The sequence below is a fragment of the Chiloscyllium punctatum genome, chromosome 8, assembly GCF_047496795.1.
Source record: "Chiloscyllium punctatum isolate Juve2018m chromosome 8, sChiPun1.3, whole genome shotgun sequence".
In the NCBI taxonomy this organism is placed as follows: domain Eukaryota; kingdom Metazoa; phylum Chordata; class Chondrichthyes; order Orectolobiformes; family Hemiscylliidae; genus Chiloscyllium; species Chiloscyllium punctatum.
The window spans coordinates 51,474,976-51,487,974 of record NC_092746.1 but is presented as its reverse complement, the minus strand read 5'-3'; the positions used below and the strand labels follow the sequence as shown (position 1 = coordinate 51,487,974).

At 38.5% G+C, this 12,999-nt stretch overlaps 1 protein-coding gene across 2 annotated transcripts in view; it reads right to left on the bottom strand.

The window, feature by feature from the left end:
* The window catches only part of LOC140480552 (uncharacterized), an 88,276-nt gene that overhangs the window by 30,683 nt on the left and 44,594 nt on the right, over positions 1 to 12,999 (bottom strand). The window contains exons 10-13 of one of the 2 annotated variants that reach the window (XM_072575523.1): positions 11,224 to 11,361; positions 9,371 to 9,463; positions 4,122 to 4,258; positions 171 to 278 (exon numbers count right to left, since the gene is read on the bottom strand). In XM_072575523.1, coding sequence (XP_072431624.1) covers positions 171 to 278; positions 4,122 to 4,258; positions 9,371 to 9,463; positions 11,224 to 11,361 — 476 coding nt within the window. The remainder of the gene's footprint in view (positions 1 to 170; positions 279 to 4,121; positions 4,259 to 9,370; positions 9,464 to 11,223; positions 11,362 to 12,999) is intronic. The other variant, XM_072575524.1, reaches the window with a different exon arrangement.

Genomic DNA, 12,999 nt, shown 5'->3' with positions numbered 1-12,999 from the left:
TACACTAGGAGCCTCCATAGCTTACCAAAAATTGGGTCAAAAAGGACATGAAGGTCATGAACAATACAGTTCAGCCTCAAATAGTGGTCAGGCAGTTAATCAAAGCGGTCTTATTATTTTCATGGATTTCATTTGCTCCTAATAATGAGCACATCACGAGGTGTACTTACCCTCACCCTTCCTCTGCCATCTGTCTTTTCAATTTCAATTGCTTTCTTCTTGACAATTGTTTTATATTTTCCTACATTCAATTTCAATATCTCTGGATGCCTCTTTCTCTAGAAAAAAAATAAACAAATCTCATGAATAGAGAATTACCACTAGTTACGAACATTCCAGAATAACTCACAAATGACCCTGGCAAATAAGATGCACCACAAAGATTCAGCATTTCTCAGTTAAGATAAGCAATATTGACTATGCTCAGTTTTTTAGCAGCTTGATTTAAATTGTTGGACTACACTACCATACTGATATAGTATGTTCACTTTTGAGCTTTAAGTCCTACCTACTGGAAAACTAACTCACTTATTTACTTAGACTGCTTGAAATGGAAGGTTGTTATTCTTATTCAAAAGTATTACCTAAATGCTCAGTTGTAAAACTAGCAGCAAAAATAGTGGTAGTGCCAGGTAATAATACAATGGAGAGGAATGCTTGGGGATGGGGTTTTGGTGAGGGTGGGGAAGAAAAATCATCCTCATTCTAATAAGTACTAATATTCAAAACTTTTAATTCATTACCTTAAATTATTCTCATCACCTTTAACATAGCGGGATGTTGTGTGGTTTGGTAGGAATGTTTGTGTGGTTGCAAAGCTCAAAATGTTAAAGCTTAGTGTAAGGGGAATTAACCTAAGCGTAGGGATGTTATGCTTCATCAGTGAGACCGCATTTGAACTACTGTGCACAGGTGTATTGGTCAACATATTTATGGAAGGATGCTAATGCGCTGGAAGCAGGTCAGAGAAGGTTTACTGGACTAACATATCCAGAATGAGCTAATTGTCTTCTAAGGAAAGGCTAGACCTAATGATTTTATCATCCAGAGATTCAAAGAGTCAGACATAACTTAATTATATAAGATCCTGAGAGAACTTGGGTGGATGCTGAAAGTATAGAAACAGAAAAATAAGAACAGGAGTTCTTATAATCAGCCCTTTGAGCTGATTATACCATTTAATATGATCATGGCTGATCATCCAACTCAGTAACTTGTTCCAGCTTTTGCACTTTTGACCCTTTAACTCAAATTATATATATCCATCTCCTTGAAAACATTCAATGTTTTGGCCTCAACTGCTTTCTATGACAGACTTCTACACTCTGGGTGAAAATATTTCTCTTCATCTCAGTCACAACCAGGCCATGACTCCTGGTTCTGGACTCTCTGGTCAACAGGAATATCCTTCATGCATTTACCCTTGAGTTTTGAGAGAATTGTACGCAGTTCCATGAGATTCTCTTCAGCTAAACTACAGTAAATATACTTCAAAATAATCCATTCTCTTTTCATATCTCAGTCCTGCCACCCAGGAGTCAGTCTAGTATGAACACTTTCTCCTGTTAGAAGGATTTAGAACTTGGGCCCATAAAAGGGGTTGCCCACTCAAAACAAAAATGACAAAAAAAACTTATTTTCCTCTCAGAGGGGTGCATGTGGTTGCATTTGGAATTCCCTTCCACAAAGTGGACGCAGAATCTTTCATTGTTTTTAAGGCACAAGCACATAGGTTCTCATCAAGGATATGCAGGAAAGTACAGTTGAAGTTAAATTCAGATCAGCCATGATCTTATTAAATGGTGGAGTAGCCTTGAGGGTCAAGTGGCCTATTGGTGTGCTTTGTTTGCATGGTATTCCCATATATCTGTTGTCCCTGTCGGTGGTGGTGGGTTTGAAAGGTTCTGAAGGAAGTTTGATGGGTTGCAGTGATACATCATGTAGACAGTAAGTACTGCTTCCACCATGCACCAGTGACAGTGAAAGTTGCTAGATGGGGTGCTAATAAAGTTTGCTTTGCTCTGGATGGTTTCAAGCTTGTGTTTTAGGAGCTGCAATTATCCAGGTTGTGCAGAATATTCAATCACACTTCTGATATTTGTCACAGATACTACATATATGTTATGAACTGTTGTAAGTGAATACCAAAGCAGCCTATCCCCATATGCAGCAGAACCTGAGTCACATTCAGTTTGGATTGAGGAGTGATATTAGTACCACACAAAAGCCAGGATATGACCATCTAAGCCAAGACTCGATCTAACCAATTATCCTTGACATTCAACAGCATTACCATCACAAACTCTCTACCACCAATACCCTGGAGGTTACCAATGATCAAAAAAAAAGTTACCTCAACCAGCCTTAGTGACAAGAATAGGTCACGGACTGGGAACTCCGTAGCGAGTAACTCACCTCTCCTGACTTCCCAATGTCCGCTATCTATATTTCCATAAATACAGAATCAACCTCCACTGACACTCAGTAGCAGTAGTGTGTGCTATCTATAAGATGCACTTCAGAAACTCCCCAAAGACCCTTAGACAGCATCTTCAAATCTGTAATCACTTCCATCTCGAAGGACAAGACCAGCCGACACTACCACCTGCAATTTCCCCTCCAAGCCACTCACCTTCCCCAAGTTAGAAATATATTGTCACCCCTTCACTGTGACTAGGTCAAAATCCTGGAATTTCCAACCAAATGGAATTATGGGTCTACCTACATCATATGGACGCAGCAGTTCAAAGCAGCAGCTCACCACCACCTTCTCATGGGCAACTATGGCTGAGCAATAAATGCTGGCCCAAGCAGTAATGCCAATATCCCAAGAGTGTGGTTAAAAAATGCCAGGAACATTCTCAATATGCCTGAGTTCAGCACCAACAAAAGCTTGAACCAATCATAAAAAACAACTTAATTTGCACCCCATCTACCAACTTAAAAATTCACTCTCCCTACTCCATAAGCAGAACACAATGGAAGCAACATTTACCATCTAGAAGATGCACTGCAGTGACTTGTCAAGCCTCTTAACAGCACCTTCCATAATAAGGTCTGCCACTTAACGGAATACGGATAGTATGCACATGGGAATACAGCAATCTGCAAATTCCTCTCCAAATTACTCAATATTCTGGCATGGAACCATGTTTTTATTCCTTCACAGCTGCAAAATTAAAATCCTGGGATTTTCCCCTTATGGGTGAAAGATCCTGTTCAGTGGGTATACTTGCACCATGTGGACTGCAGTGGGTCAAAAAGAAAGCTTACTACCACTTCTTCAAAGGCCAAACTGAGATTGCAATATCCAACAATCACATTCCAAGAACTACTTTTTTTAAAACCCAAGAGTGATAATGGTGTAAGAACTACAGAACTAAAATATATTCAGTAACCAAATTGAAATTATGTTTTGCAAGCAAGACATTATCGATTTTATTCATTCATTTTCCTTTTTTAAAACAAATAAACTTTTCATCATTTTCCTTGTCAAATACATCCATGATACAAATAAATAAGCAACACTGAAGCATAATTTCATGAAGATGACTATATCCAATCATTTTTTGAGATTTCTGCCAGCGTACCCTAACATTTCTTGGCAGTCCAGCTTAGTGACTGTGTACACTATCATCTCAATAATAACGTGGTAATCACAATATTTTTGAACAGTTCAAACTGATTTTCTTAAAAAACTCAACCGCACAAATGATTGTTTTTCATTCATAGGATGTGGGCATCACAGGCTAGGCCAAAATTTATTCCCCATCCTAATTGCCCATAGGGCAGTTAAGAGTCAGCCACATTGTTATGGGTCTGGAGTCACATGTAGGCCAGATCAAGTAGGATTGGCAATTTCCCTCCCTAAAAGACATTAACAAACCAGATGGGTTTTTCTGACAATCAATAGTCATGGTCATCTTTAGGCTCTTAATTCCAGAATTTTTTATTGAAACCAATTTCCACTATCCGCTGTGGTGAGATTTGAACCCAGGTCCCCAAAGCATTACCAGGTTCTCTGGATTAACAAGCAATAATACCTCTAAGCCATCACCTCCCCTGATGTTTGTGGAATAAATATTTTTAAAACATGGCATATTTAGACAACATATACATACTACATAACGCATCTTGTGCTTAAGTCCAAAGATATGTGCCAGAACACATTGAAGAGGCAATTCACAAGTGCACAGTTCACAGTAATAAAATGGTTCATCTTTTCCTCGATAATGGTATTCAGTCACAAAATCCAACCCTGCAGATACAAATAAATAAATATCATTACTCCATCAGCCCATCAAAAGGTAAGAGCTTAGGATTTGATGCCAAAAAAAATTGGGCATATAGCACTGGGCATATAATCTCCACAATTTGGAGAGTTTGCCCATAAGTAACAAAGCAAAAAAGTTTGAGAAACTTGGTGGGGGGGATGAATTTGTAACAACATATATTAGAGCCATTTCATACAGATTGAATATTTTCACGGTTTCTATATTATTTCTATTTTGAACTAATAAAATTGCCAAACAACCTGACATCAACCCAAAATTTACAAGTTCACAATAAAAACTGTAAGAACTGCAGATGCTGGAAATCAGAAACAAAAACAGAAATTGCTGGAAAATCTCAGCAAGTCTGGCAGCATCTGTGGAGAGAATGTTTCAGATCCAATGACCTTTCCTCAGAACAACTCCATTATATGTTCACCCCATTGCAAAATCTGAAACTCTAGGTTTGAGGCAGATTTCTTTGTTCAAAAGCCTGTGTGGGATAATTTAAGCAGATTAATAGAGTTGAAGAACACTTTTGTTGTGTATTTGAAATAAGGGAACCATGCTATATTATCCCAATCAAAGATAAAAGTAATGTCAGTATAGCAACTTCCACAACTTTTCCCAACTTATATAATGGGACCACATCATTTTGAAATAATATTCATATCCAGTGCAGCATTCGGCCTACATACCTGGCACTGAAATTCGTATAGGCATCAAATTGTTGCAATTGTGTGAAAGTTGCATTTTTTGATACATGCAAGAGAAAGTTCTCCTGCTGCAAATCTCTCATCATTTCATTTCATTTTCGGTGAATGTGGAAACTCAAAAATAGATTTGTAACAGCAGATTCAATGGCATAATTTTATAACTGCTACAAGGTTTTGCTGAAGCATTTGCATCAAGTATTGTGTTTTACATGTTACTACAAAATGTCAGGTGTGCAATACTAGGATAATCATCAGTCACATAGTCTGATTGGCTGCATCCATTAGGGGCAACAGATATTGTCACATGTTACAATCTCTGGAATGTGTCTTCACAGAGTCTACACCTACAAAGCTCCAAATGCAGAGCCCATCCACCTATCAATAACACTAATCTGTAGTACCACCCTCTGTAAGCATTTCCACCCAGTGATGCTGTAATGTGAACTTCAAAAATAGCATTTCTGGGATGTGATAATGGGAAATCTTCCTCCCAAACAGATTATGTAACTTCCCATTCAGCAATCAATTGAAAATGACAGTGCAGGTTTACTCTGTCACTTGTCTTTGGACACACACTTAAATCTTAGGTTTTCTTTCCCTGTATTTTTGCCAGTTATCTCAAATTTGGCTAAGACTGAAAATAAACTGAGATGCCATTTTGGCCTTGAAAAGGACTTAGAAAATTGTTATCTTTTTACAGCATTACCTGTTCCTTAAATTTTATTTATACATAATTTTCTATAATGAATGCATTTCCAGCACCTACCCATTTTTCATATAGTTCCCTAAATAATTTTAGATAATACACAAATTATAAATTAGTGTAGCATAGGAAATAACCATTCAACCTTTGCATTGATCCTTCTGAAAAGTTATTCAATTAGTCCTGCTTCCCTGAGAAGTTATCTCCTTTAAGTATTTACCCTTCTATTCAGAGAGCCACTAGTGAATCTGCTCCTACCATCCTTTCAGGTCGTACATTCAATGTGAACCTTTTCTTGCATAAAAACATTTTTTTCTCATTTCACCTCCGTTTCTTTTGCTACTCACTTTAAAGCAGTGCCACTGATTTATCCTTGTTTTTTTTTAAAGAACAGTTTGCTTTACATAAACTGTATGATTTTAAACAAAGAAATAGGGGCAACAGACCATTCAAATCTTCTGCCATTCAATACAATTATGGCTGCTCATAAACATCAACTACACTTCCTTACCAACACATCACTTGGCTTCCAAAAAAATCTGTCAATTCCAATTTGAACACAATGACCAAACCTCGACCTCAGGGAAAGAGAATTCTAAAGATTCAACCATCATGAGTGAGTACATTTCTTGTCATTCTAAATAGTTTCCCCTTATTCAGAGTGTGAGATTCCCTTTCTCTAGCTTCCTTGGCCATTAATCCAGCATCTTCCTTGCTATGCCCCTTAAAAATTTCTTATGTCTAAATAAGATCACCTCTTTCGGGAATTTTCTGAAATCCTTCTCAGTTGCTCTGCTTTCAACAAGCTGCTCAACACAAGGATCAATTTAGTGAACGTCTGATGTACTGCCTCAAAGGCAAATGTATCTTTCATTCAGTAAGGAGGCCAAAGCTGCACAAAGTACTTGCACTGTGGACTTACCAAAGCCCTAAATAAGTCTAGTAATAATTCTTTGCTCTTATACTCTATATCCTCTACAATAAATGCCAACACCCCAAATTCTTAATTGTTCACTTTATATGCAGGTTAACTTTATAATTTGTATACAAAGATTCCTAGGTCTCTCTCAAAGCCAACATTTTCTAGTCTCTTACCATTAAGAAAACATCCTGCTTTTCTACTTTTCCTACTGAAGTAGGTAATTTTAGTTTTCCCTGGATTATATTCCACCTTGCACATTGTTGCCACTCACAAAGTTAATAATTAACTTTTGCATCCTCTTCTCTCCGTATTACAACACCTAATTTTCTATAATCAGCAATGTTACTTACACACAGGCCACTAGAAGAAAGGTTTAGATTTAAACAATTAGATATATGGCCATCAAATGTCCCAAAATTCAATTCCATGGTTTCATTACTTGGGGTTGAAACTGCTAGAGCTTTGAGTGACATATTCGTCATCTAAGTCATTAATGTAAATGGCTGAAGCCCAAGCATTGATACTTGCAGATCTATAAAACACCTCTACCAGGTCTGAACATTCTCTTCTAACAAGAGCAGGGGAAAATGTAGTCTTATTCACAAGTCACCATATGAACTTACATCCACATTCCCACCTAGCCAATAAAAAAAACTTCTCAATTAATAAACCGTCTATGTTGTAGTGACTGGAACCAGCTGGACCTCGTTGACTATGAGATCAATTGGGGTTGTTAACCTGGGCCAATTAGGAAAGCTGACTGGCTAACCAATATAACCAGATTTAGAATCTGCCACAACACACTGCAGCACACCAGAACTACAAAAAGAGGAAGAGGAACACCTATACAAAGTATTCGCCAAAAACAGATACCCTCGCAATTTCATCAACAGATGCCTAAGGGAGAGACAACGGAACGAGGACATGCCGCAACCCAAAGGACTAGCCACACTACCATACATCAGGAGCATTTCTGAACTGACAGCCAGACTACTGCGACCACTAGGACTCATAACAGCACACAAACCAACAGCCACGCTCAGACAACAACTCACCAGAACAAAGGACCCGATACCCAACATGAGCAAAACTAATGTAGTGTACAAAATCCCATGCAAGGACTGAACAAAACACTACATCGGACAAACAGGAAGACAGTTAACGATCCGTATACACGAACACCAACTAGCCACGAAACGACACGACCAGCTATCCTTAGTAGCCACACACACAGACGACAAGCAACATGAATTCGACTGGGACAACACTACCATTATAGGGCAAGCCAAACAGAGAACAGCCAGGGAATTCCTAGAGGCATGGCACTCATCCACAGACTCTATCAACAAACACATCGACCTGGACCCAATATACCGGCCACTACAGCGGACAGCTCGAACTGACAACCGGAAGCGGCAGAGACAGGCCACTATAAATGCCGGAAGAAACAGCACAGAAGCGCTTCACAGGAGGCTCCCAAGCACTGAGGATGTCACCTAGACAGGGGACGAAACGTTTGCAAGACAAATTCCCAGCTCGGCAAACAGAACCACAACATCCTTGTAGATCTTTTCTGAACTCTTTCAGGTTTCATAACATCCTCCCGATAGGAAGGAGACCAGAACTGCATGCAATATTCCAACAGTGGCCTAATCAATGTCCTGTACAACCACAACATGACCTCCCAACTTCTGTACACAATATTCTGACCAATAAAAGGAAAGCTTACCAAATGCCTTCATCACTATCCTATCTACCTGTGACTCTACTTTCAAGGAACTATGAACCTGCACTCCAAGGTCTCTTTGTTCATCAACACTCCCTAGGACCTTACCATTAACTGTATAAGTCCTTTGGCAAAATTAGCAATTGCACATTTTCTTCCTTTATCAAAATTCATTAATATGAACTATAAATAGTTCAGGCTTCAACACTAATCCGTGTGACACTCAACACGTTATAAACCAATGCAAAATGACCCATTTATGTCTACTCTTTGCTTCCTGTTATGCAATCTTTGATTCACGACTCCATCATAACCTCTTATTTTGCCATCATAACCTCTTACCTTTGATGTGACATTTTTTGAAATGCATTCTGGAAATCTAATTACAGCATATCAACATGCTCCTGTTTATTCACATTGCTTGTTACCCACTCAAAATCTAATTGGCCAAACATGAGTTCTCTGACAAGACCAAGATACATAGGCAGGTCAGATGGGCTTGACAGTGGCAGGTGGAATTTAATCTCAGTGTGAGGTGATGCATTTTGGAAGGCTAGCAGGGTAAGAAAATTCATGTTGAAAGGCAAGTTCCTAGGAACTAGAGGAGGAGAGGGATCTTAGTGTGCATATCCAAGAATCCTTGAAACGTTGAATATCTGCAACTCTCTACCTAAAAGACTGGTAGACATGGGAACTCTCAAAACATTTCAGACCTATTCAGATGAATACTTCAAACCCTACAACACACAAGGCAACATGCCAAATGCTGGAAAATTAGTAGTTGCATGTTTGACAACCAGCACAGACAAGATGGGCCAAAAGACCTCTTTTGTTGCTATAAAAATATGACTACGATGTCAACTGACTTATACCAGCAGAAAAGTTAATTCTTTAATGCCTCCATAAAGTTTAACAAGGAGCACTATATCTGTAACATTTTTGAAGGTATATTGACTTACAAAAATACAAACTACCAGCAAGTCATGGAAAAATATATAGTAAAATACACAGAAAATAGGAAAAAATGCATACCTATTATAGATTCCTCATAATCAAAATTTCTGATGTAATCTTCCAGAATTTTTGATCCTACTGAACTTAACAGGTCATCAACTGCTGAAACTGCTAAAAAGGAGTCCAAAATTAGTTACAATAGAATGACTGCTAACACGGAGATCCTTAACCTCCACCCAGTCTACACCAATTATCTCTGTTCTTCTCTTTGAGGTGCTGATTCATGTCAGGTACAGGTCATCTTAGATGTAGATTTAGGTTCCAAATTTAATGAGCCTTTCTTCATTTACAAGCCTAGACAGTTGTTAGCAGACTGTCAGTAATTTCACACTAATAACTCAAGCTCCTCACTCCTGGATCCATTCTAGTAAACCATTTTTGCACAGTGTCCAAAGTGTTCGCATCCTTCCTAAAATGTAGTGCCCAGAACTGCACATAGTGCACTCAAGATCTAACATGTGCCTTGTACAAGTTCAACATCATCTCCTTGCTCTTGTACTCTATCCTCCTATTAATTAGGAATGTGAAAGGCTAGCCAGGAAACCTTTGGAAGAGTCAAATTTGATGATAGCAAAGGCAGAGATGATGACTTCAGTATTCATCTGAGAAAGTGGTGGTCAAGCAATGTTATGGAGATGGAAGCCAGCAGGTTTAGTAGTGGCAATAAAGTGTTGCAAATTACTTTGTTTCCTGAATGACATCAAGGCCACGAAGAGTCTGGCTTAGCCTCTGACAGTTAGAAGGGATAGGAATGAAGTTTAGGGCAGGGACCAAAGGCAGTGATTTGGTTGTCTCAATATTTAAATGTAGGAAATTTCTGCTCATTCAGAACTGGATATAGATCAAGCAGAGACAATGGAAAGGTCTTAGAAGTCTGGTGAAGTAGAGCTGAGTATGTTCAGTACACATATGGAAACTGATACAAACGTATCTTAGAGGATATCACCTGGAATCATACAGGTGAGAATGATAGATCATGGGTGCCACCAGAAGTAGTGCGAGAGAGTGAGGATAAGTCATTGCAAATGATATATTTGTAACTGTAGTCAAAAAGTAAGAATGGAACAAGATGATGTAGTTGCATCAAGCTGGTCAACACTGGTAAAGTACAGCAGGATGGTGTGGTCAGCTGTAAAGGGTACTTAACATCAGAGTATTTTGTTATGATTCCATAGAAACATTGAAAAAAATGCACATAAATAAAACCTCTCACTCTTCCTGATATATCTCATTGTACTTGACAATTTATGCCAGGATAAATCAAAAACTGGCTTACAGTGTCACCATATTATAGGGTATGGTTAGAGTGTGAAAGAGATTTACAAAAGAGTATATTAGCTATAAAGAGAGGTTAGACAAACTTAGACTGTTTTCACCAGAGAATTGCACGCTGAGGGGCACGCTTATGAGAAGTTGGATAGTTGAGGTCTTTTTCCCAGGGTGGAAATATCAAATACAAGGGGTAAATCTTTAAGGTGAGGAGGGAAAGTTTCAAAGGAAATATGCAAGGCAAGTTCTTTAAAAAAAAGTGGTACATGCCTGGAATGCACTGCCAGGGGAGGTAGAGGCAGATACGACTGCAATGGCATGTAGCAGATGTGTGAACAGATATAGCATAGAGGGGTACAGACTATGTGCAGACAGATGAAATTAGTTTAGAATGGCATCGAAGTCAGCAAAAGCATTGTGGGCCAAAGGGCCTGTTCCTGCACTGTATGGTTCTATGTTCTAAATGTGTGTACAAAATAGGTAGCAATGACTTCTCCAGTAGCAGCCAATAACAAAATATCATCCACCTCAATGCCCCAAATTTCAACTACTACTCCAAGCCTGCAGTTTTTGATCCCATCTTAATTTCCTGTTTTCCTCACCTCCTTGTGGAGCAGTGGCTTCTTGACGTGCCCGTACTGGTCGTGTGTATGGCTTTGAATCCACTGGAAAATTGATAGGAAGACCATCTGGATAGAGGTACATCCCTGACCACTGCTCACTTTCCTTTATTTCTTCATCTTTAATACAAATGTAGTACATTAGTGAAGAAGTATGTATGAGATGCATCAATTAAGAGAATTACACAAGTTAGATGGAGCAGCATAAACATTTTGATAAGATCAAGATGTTGACATTTAGACAGAAACGAAGAACACAAAGAGGAAGTACTCAAATGGACAACACAAGAAAGTTAAAAAGAGGACTGTGGAAGGCAAAAATAAAAGATGCAGAAGAGAAATGCCAAAACAATTATAGGAAAAAAGACTTCTTTATTTGTCTGACCAACACCAAGATAATATGGTAAAACTGTAGAAAGACAATTGCATTTTACCAAGGAAACAAAACTATACATGATAATATCTGCCAAACTTATTCATTGTGTAGCAATGTATTCTAAACATGAACTGGTTCCTACATGATCAGAAGCAGTTTGAAAAATACCATATTTTCCATTATAATCCTGCCCACAGCCCCCACACGATGACCAATAATGTCAAAAGTGTAAAATTTAATCGAAGGGGTTCTTACATCTACTAACAAAACTGGCCCACCAAAATACTCCCACGAACCCAATCTCCAGCAACCAATGGATTACCAAACTCATGTTGACATCAATAAAACAGCTAAATGACTTCATCTAAAATGTTATTTAAATTGGCCTAGAACAAAAATCTAGTCAGAATTTGGAATGGCATATTCTTCATATTATCAATAATTGAATATGGGGTAGGTATAGACTGCTCATTAGTGTTCAGTTTCTCCATGAAAACACCCATTTGTATTTCTCGTAGAGATCGCTTTTGTCAGCAGCAACCAGCTAATACATAAGAATCGTGGCCTAAGCTCAATTTGGTACAATGCTTTCAGTTCTGTCAGCTGTTGCAAAGTTTAATGGAGGAACTAATCTAATTTTGAACTGACTCAGTTGATCAGTTATGTTAGGAGGCAGCAATGGAGTAGGACTTGTAATCTAAAGACCCAGGCAAATGCAATGGGGACATGAGTTTGAATTCCATCATAGCAGATGGTAAAACCTTGAGTCAATGAAAATCTGGAATTAGAACAAAAGATGGCTTTCTGGCAACTGTGTAACCATCACTGATTGTTGTTAAATACTCTTCTGGTTCATTAAGTTCCTTTACCTTACCTGATCTGGGAGAAAGTGTACCTGATCCAGTCTATATGCAACTCCAGAGCCACAGCAAAGTGGTTGACTTTGAACTGCCCACTGAACAGGCACTATCACACCAGTCAATTCAAGGGAAATTAGGTAGGCAATAAATGCTGGACCAGCCAGCAATGTTCATATCCTATGAATTAAATACATTTTAATACAAATCGCAGAAGTCCAGAAATTGTTTTCTAGGATACTAAAGAGCTGTGGCTATCAGAACATGTGCCAGTTTGGAACTTTTAAGACATAGCTCCAAATTGCACTGAAACTCCAGTGGTAAAAAAATAAAAGAAACACACCAATTCAGCAAATACAGGAGACCATTCAACCCAGAGTTTCCATGTAAAATAGAGTCACTCTAAGATAACCCAATCAGTCTCATTCCCATGGCCCTGCAAGTTTATTTCCCCTCAAGTGCCCATCCAATTCCCTTTTAAATTCATTCAGTTTCTGCTTTCTTTTCTCTCTCAGATCGTGAGTT